At 45.8% G+C, this 7,114-nt stretch overlaps 1 protein-coding gene across 1 annotated transcript in view; it reads right to left on the minus strand.

Annotated features, from left to right (window-relative positions):
• Positions 1-7,114, minus strand: part of LARS2 (leucyl-tRNA synthetase 2, mitochondrial) — a 161,736-nt gene that overhangs the window by 56,101 nt on the left and 98,521 nt on the right. Inside the window, exons 11-12 of the mRNA XM_017521971.2 lie at positions 6,632-6,747; positions 3,527-3,810 (exon numbers count right to left, since the gene is read on the minus strand). Coding sequence (XP_017377460.1) covers positions 3,527-3,810; positions 6,632-6,747 — 400 coding nt within the window. The remainder of the gene's footprint in view (positions 1-3,526; positions 3,811-6,631; positions 6,748-7,114) is intronic.

The following is a 7,114-nucleotide window of genomic DNA, read 5'->3' on the forward strand; positions in this document are numbered from 1 at the left end:
CTGTTCGGGCATGTCAAGACTGCCTTTGCCAATGCCTATGTTGTGATGCTTGTGAGGTCAATCAATGCATGAAGAGAAATGAGAACCAAATATAGGGAGATGTGTGGAAAATAAACTTGAATTTTTTTTCTACTTCTGTTCTAGGGTGACAGGTGCAGAAATCTACCAGGATGACCTGAGGAAGACAAACCACCTTGGAAGCTCCAAAGGCAATGGTTGCTGGAGCCAGTTCATGCCACCCTGTGAAAATCAATTGTTGGCATCTAACATCCTGACAAAAGACGGCAAGTTGGTAGCGTGAAACTGGCCCCAATGGGAGTATGTACATCACAGAAATTGGCAAATGCTAGAAATCAGGACCCCCCTTCAAAGCTAGTTATTATATATCTGTTACCAGACCACTGCCTAAAGGAAGGCTCTTTGTGGAAGGGTGAAGAAATCCCTGGTGTTCAAGACAGAGAATAAAGTGAGATCCTTGATGTATGAAGGGTTGAAAAGAAAAAGGAATCCCTGTCCTAGGGATGGACATGTCCACAAGGGCCAATGTCTCACATGGGCCCAAGTATTACAATCATTCTTTTTTTTGAGACATAGTCTCGTTCTGTCACCTGGGCTAGAGTGCAGTGGCTTGATCTCGGCTCACTTCAACCTTTGGCTCCCGGGCTCAGGCAATTCTCCTGCCTCAGGTTCCCGAGTAACTGGGATTACAGGCACAATATGCCACCATGCCTAGCTAATTTTTGTATTTTTAGTACAGATGGGGTTTCACTATGTTGGCCAGACTAGTCTCGAACTCCTGACCTCAAGTGATCTGCCCACCTCAGCCTCCCAAAGTGCTGGGATTATAGGTTTGAGCCACCGCACCCAGCTGATACACTCATTCTTAAGAACATTCCTAGAGTTGTGGGCCTGTGGGACTGAAAGAACCATGTGCCAAAAGCCACACTCCTAGGAACTTGAAAGAAAGTGCCCTTAGTCAAGCCCAGCACAGGACGGGGCTTGGCCCCCTTGTAGACTCCTCAAGGCCTGGATCAGCAGAGAATCAGCACCTTTGGTCTGATGGATAGGGCCAGCTATCAACAGGGCCTTCTGGGGTAGCAGGAAGCCATAGCAGGCTCTCCCTTCTGAGGCATGGATGTGAGACTCATCGCCCCTCCAAATATCACACTTTGGGCAGTGTAAGTCCTCGGGGATTCTTGGAGAATTTGGGGAGAAGGGATGAGGAGTCCCAAGAGGAACTGATAAATCTTCTGCTAATTTAGCATGCATGGGCTTGAGTGTATTTTTAATTTAAAAATAAAGGAAGGGTTGCATTTATATCTTCCATTTGTGAAGTAGTTCATACCAGCTTTACAAATATTACCCAAGGAAACAGCCAGTCCCCCACCTACTCCCCCACCTCCCTCATCAGCTGATTAAATGCAGTGGCTGAGCAGAGAGCATGGGAGCCCTAGATCTGGCAGGGCTTTGGGACCCCCTGCATTTAATCGGGGGACCTCCCAATGGGAACAGTGGTGGTCTCTAAGAGCAGAAGCTTTATAGAGAGAGCCCTCAGGGAATCCAGCTTCCCACCACCCAGAGCCGCTCTAAGAAGCTCATCTCAATGGTGCATCTCTAAATTAAAGCCAGGTCTTTTTATTTGGAGAGCAATCAAGCAGAACGCAGATACTATTTTGGGAAATAATTAGAAAATAAAGATTACTTTTTCTTCCTCACTTACCTTGTGCAAGTGAGGTCCAAGTGAGGGGGAAAATACTGGGCTCAATTTATAAAAGGAATAACAGCTGGCTCACATTTGCAATGCCGATTTCCTTTTTAATGGTCCTGTTGGACTTGATGGCAACATGTTTTTATTGCTAATACTAGAAACTAGGTGATAAGGAAGATGCTATGTGACAAGCAAGAGGAATAGAACTGACAGATAATGGTAGTAACGTTATCAGGATTAGCTCCAATAGTAATGATAATAATACTGGGTAGTAAGAACTGAGCCGAGTACTTCAAAAGTATTATCTCATTTAATCACCATTATCCCTGGGGATTATGAGACCTATACTACTCATATCCCCATTTTGCAGATGAGTAACTAGGATTCAGAGAGGTTAAGAAACCTGTCCAAGGTCTTGTAGTTCAAGAGTAGGGAATCCACATCTGCTGGGCTCTGTACCACTGGGCTGCCTCGCTTGACCACACTGGCTCAGTGGCTCTCTCAGCTTTAGATGCTCATTAAGGTCATCCAGGGAGCCTTGCCCAACACCAAGGCCTAAGTTCTGCCCTCTGATCACTCTGCAGACAAGGCAGGAAACCTTATCCTCATCAACAAGGCCACAACTGCTGTGCTGTATGGAGGCCACCAGCATCTCAAGTAGGGAAGCCCTTTGTCAGCGCTTCAACAAAGAGGGTGTGCTATTTTCCTCCTGGAGCCAGCATTTCTACCCTAAAGCAGCCTTGGCCTTCCTGTATACCTGCCTCCAAGGTCCATCTTGAATTTCAAAACTGCCTCAGTGAGGACCTGGGAGGATGGCTGGCAAGTCCCTGGCTAGATGGTTGTAAAGTTTCCATTTATTGAATGCCTAGTAGGTATCACTGTGCAGGATGACATGTGTTAATTCTAGTCTTCTGAACAGCCCTTTGATGGGGCCATTTTAGTTCCTGATGAGGGATTTCAAGCTCAGAGGAGGTAAATGACTTTCTCAAGGCTAGACAGTTAGTTAAGAGGCAGAGCCGGGACTTGAATCCATCACTGATCTGACTCCCAGCTCAAGACTCCCTATTACACTATATAGCTACCTGATTGTCAACCTAGTAACTCAGCTCTATACCGGCAGGATACAAAATTATTGTAAAATATCCTTACCATGATCTGTAAGGCAGAGAAAAATGGCTTCTCCACAGAAGAAGGAAAATACCAGAACTTGGTTTCTGCTATTGTTTAATTAGCTGATATGGCGTCATTGAAAAGCACACTTGAGACATGCCAGTGAACTGACAGGAAAACATAATCCCATTTCTAAAATGAGGAGGACGGAACCACGGTGCTTCAGCATGTGAGAGAATGAAGCCCCTGAGCACAGTTGCTCTCTTAGCTGCTACTCTGCTACTCGTGATAAAATTCCCACTGTTGTTACAGTCACTATATTGGAAAACTGCAAAGTGGAGAAGAGAACATTTCATTCCTTTCCCCGCAGCTCTTTGGAATATCAAAATGGAGGAATGTGGTTTTTTACAAAGCTGTGTGGAAAATTTACAGCTTTTCCATCAGTTGGATCAGATGTTTCTGGGATAGATCTAAACTGACACTGCTGCTTCCAACAGCTCAGAGAAGGGAGGATGCCCAGTGCAGAGGCAGGACCACAGACTCCAGCCCCTTCTCTTAAAGGGCCCCAAAGATTCAGTGTTCTTTCCAGCCTCACGGAAGTCAGGGGAAAAGGGAGCAGAGGAGCACCAGGAGAGAGGAAGGTGTCTGAAGCCCTAGCCGGTATGGGGTCACAGGCACAGTCACCGCTGTAGGGACGTGGCTCCTTACCTCGGGCAGGAACAGTTCACCCACTCTGAAGCCATGGCCAGTGGGGAGCCTCCCTTGCCAGTGAAAGATGCGATGTTGGGCAAGGTCACGGGCAAGTCCTCCAGGGGCACAGGCGTGGGACCACAGGCTGGGCAGTGGACAATGGGGACCGGTGTGCCCCAGTATCGCTGCCGTGAGATCAGCCAGTCTTTCAGTTTATCACTAGTCACGTCTCCACCCACTCTCTTCCCCCGGGCTTTCTGAGTCAGGGCTAGAAAAGCCTCCTGCCGGGTCATACCTGTGAACTGAGAGGGAGAGAAAAGAGAGCTCACTCCACTCTGCGTAGCAAGCACGAGTCACCACCCCCACGCTGCCACCTGTCCTGCCGTGTTTATGTGTGGCTCTCCCAAGGGACGAGTTCTGTGCAGAGCTGTATCGTGACTTTCAGGAGCCCCAGGTTCTTCTGCCTTTGCAGGCTCCTTGTTCCTTCAGGTAATATTAAAAATTATATTTAACAACTGCATCGATATAAAGATAAATATAACTTTTCACCCTAAAAGTTCATTTTTTCTTCTGATTTTAAAAGAAATTATAATTTTTTCAGAGGCCTCTAAAGGTACTGTGGGCTCTCAGCACTGTGTCTACTGTGTCTCATGGTAAGTTGGCCCTGGTTCTGTGGCTTTCCTTATCATCAGAGCCCTGTGATACCTACGGAGATCATCAAATACCGGCTTTTAGCTGCCAGCAAAGAACTGCATGATATGTATTTTTAATGACTACTCCCCTGTTGGGGGGAAAATATTCAGAAAATGAAAATTCAATATTATCCTAAAGCAGGGGGAATTCAGGCAAGGAGAGGAACATTCTAGGGCCTTGGCTTGAAGAACCCAACCACTCTTTTTATATTTAAATGCTCCCAGTTTATAGATAGCAGGGCAGACGACTAATAGCACAAAAGAGAAACTATCTTTTCACTTGGCTTTTTAGAGAGCCCAACTAATTATATGAATTGAGCCAGTGTGGCTCGGTAGCAGCCCGGATTGTGGGTACCCTCGAATTTGTTCACTGAAGACCCGCTGGGCACCTGGAAGTACTGGGCTTGTGCTAGGCATTGGGGGCACAAAGATAAATATGATCTGCCCATGTCCTCAAGGAGGTTACAGTCAAGAGGCATAAATAAGAAAATACAGCTATGTTTATGAAAAGTAGCCCTTTTCATGAACAGTCTGAAGTATCTTTCTGCATTCCCATTATCACACAGTTGTGATGCAAATCATAAAAAGCTCTCATGAAAGTCGGTCTTCTCCTAACATCACTGTCTTTCCATTCTAGAAGCCCATAGATGAAAGCAGCTTTTCCCTATCCACTTTCCTTCTACTTATTGACATAATTCTTTTACTCTAGATATTCAGCCTAGAGCCAGGAGAGGCTAAAACAGACCATCTGAAACTGTGTGAAAGGAGCCAGGGAGCATAATTAATGCTCAGAGTACTATACTAAAGAGTGGATGTTTCTCTGGGCACTTCAGAAGCCTAATTTTGGTCACAAGTGTCCCCTTTCTTGCCCCGTAGTGGGTTAGCTGGGGTTCCTTACAGACACCATGACTTCTCTTTGCTCCACCTCCAGGGATCCTGCTCAAACAAGGTCTAAATAAAGGCTTAAGATCATGACTCATATCTGAGGATGCAATTTATGGGGAGCAGTGCCATGATCTCAGCTCACTGCAACCTCCACCTCCTGGGTTCAAGTGATTCTTCAGCCTCAGCCTCCTGAGTAGCTGGGATTACAGGCATGCACCATCACATCTGGCTTGTGGGAATGCACAAGCATGGGGTTAGAAAACATGCCCTCCTTGCAAAGGAGAAGACCTGACCATTATTCCCTTATTCTCTCTCTATATATACTATAGTCAGATAGTTGCAAACCTGAAACACTTGGATCTTTAGGACTCACTGAATCAAGATCAGCCAGGGTGGGACCTGTAAGCACCTCCCAGGTGATTCTGAGCCATGGCCAGGTGTGGCATCACTATGTTAAGTCAGTAGTTCCCAGACTCTGCTGCACATTAAACCAACTAGGAAGCTTTGAACACTACTAGTGTCTGATCCATGCCCTCACCACCAATAACCATCAAATCAGTATCTGGAGTGAGACTCAGGTGTCAGTATTCTTTAAATGCTTTCAGGTGTTTCCAATGTGCCGTCAAGTTTAAGAGTGCTCTAAGGCAGTACTCCCAAACTTTTAATGTGCATACAAATCACATAGGGATCTTGTTAGACTAGGGTGGGATCTAAGATTCCACATTTCTAACAAGTGATGCCAGTGCTCCTGGTCCAGGGACCAGACATTGAGTGGCAAGGTTCTAAGCCCTTGATTCTCAAAATGTGTTCCCTGGACCAGCAGCATTAGCAGCAGTATCTGGAAACTTGTTAGAAGTGCAAATTTTGGGGTCTCACCTGGGACTACTAAATCAGAATCCTTGGGGTGGGGGTGGCGGCCAGGCTGTGGTTTAGTAAGGCCACATGGGGATTCTGATGTGTGCTCAAGTTTGAGAATCACTGCTCCCACTACCTCCTCCCATCCCTCACCCTATCTCTTCCATCCTACTTTTCATGTTAGCTCAACACAGAGGCTGGGCTCAAATCCTGCCAGATGTACCATCTTTAAGTGCGGCTGTTTCATGCTAGCAAGAGATAACCCTGACCAAACAAACATGACTCTGAACTTCCCTGTTCATTTCTATAAGTGAGTTAAACTTTAGTCAGAAAATAGTGTCAGTAATCTGGAGAGAACAGGTATCTCCTCTAGGAAGAAGAAACAATTTCAGTCATCTCTCCCAAGGAACCAGAGATTCCTTAGAAAAGATAATTTTTCTCAAGCAGAGACTCCCAAAATAAAATTAGTTACTTCGATACCATTCTATTCTAGGACTGAATTTGACTTACAGTTGACAAACTTCTAGATCTTGAAGAATATTATTTTGTTTTCATAAATGAAGACATGAAGCTATAGGCTGTTAGGTATGGGATGAGTGAAGGAACAGGTTGTAATCTGCACCTGAAGGAAAATGTCTCATCAAAGTCATATCAAGGTGATCATTCTGGAAGTAAGTTCTTAGGCACCAACCTCAGCAGAGTTGCTCAGTCGCTCTGTGCCATCTGGCAAAGTTTCAATGACTTCAGAGTAGGCCAGGCCCAGGGTTTGGGCTAAGATGGTGTCCTCTGAGCTGGTGCTGGGAATTCCTATTCAGAGGAGAAGAAAACCAAACATTTCCTACACAAGTGCCCACATCACAAAACAACTGACAGTACTGATACCCAGTGTTAGCTCCTTAAAGGACATATCTCTTTTAGCTATAGAAGTTTTAGGCCGGGCTGGTGGCTCACGCCTGTAATTCCAGCACTTTGGGAGGCTGAGGCAGGCAGATCATGAGGTCAGGAGTTTGAAACCAGCCAGGCCAATGTAGTGAAACCCCATCTCTACTAAAAATATAAAAATTAGCCAGACATGATGGTGCATGCCTGTAATCCCAGCTACTCAGGAGGCTGAGGCTGAAGAATCACTTGAACCCAGGAGGCGGAGGTTGCAGTGAGCTGAGATCATGGCACT

This window comes from Cebus imitator, unplaced genomic scaffold, assembly GCF_001604975.1.
Source record: "Cebus imitator isolate Cc_AM_T3 unplaced genomic scaffold, Cebus_imitator-1.0 Scaffold0, whole genome shotgun sequence".
In the NCBI taxonomy this organism is placed as follows: Eukaryota; Metazoa; Chordata; class Mammalia; order Primates; family Cebidae; genus Cebus; species Cebus imitator.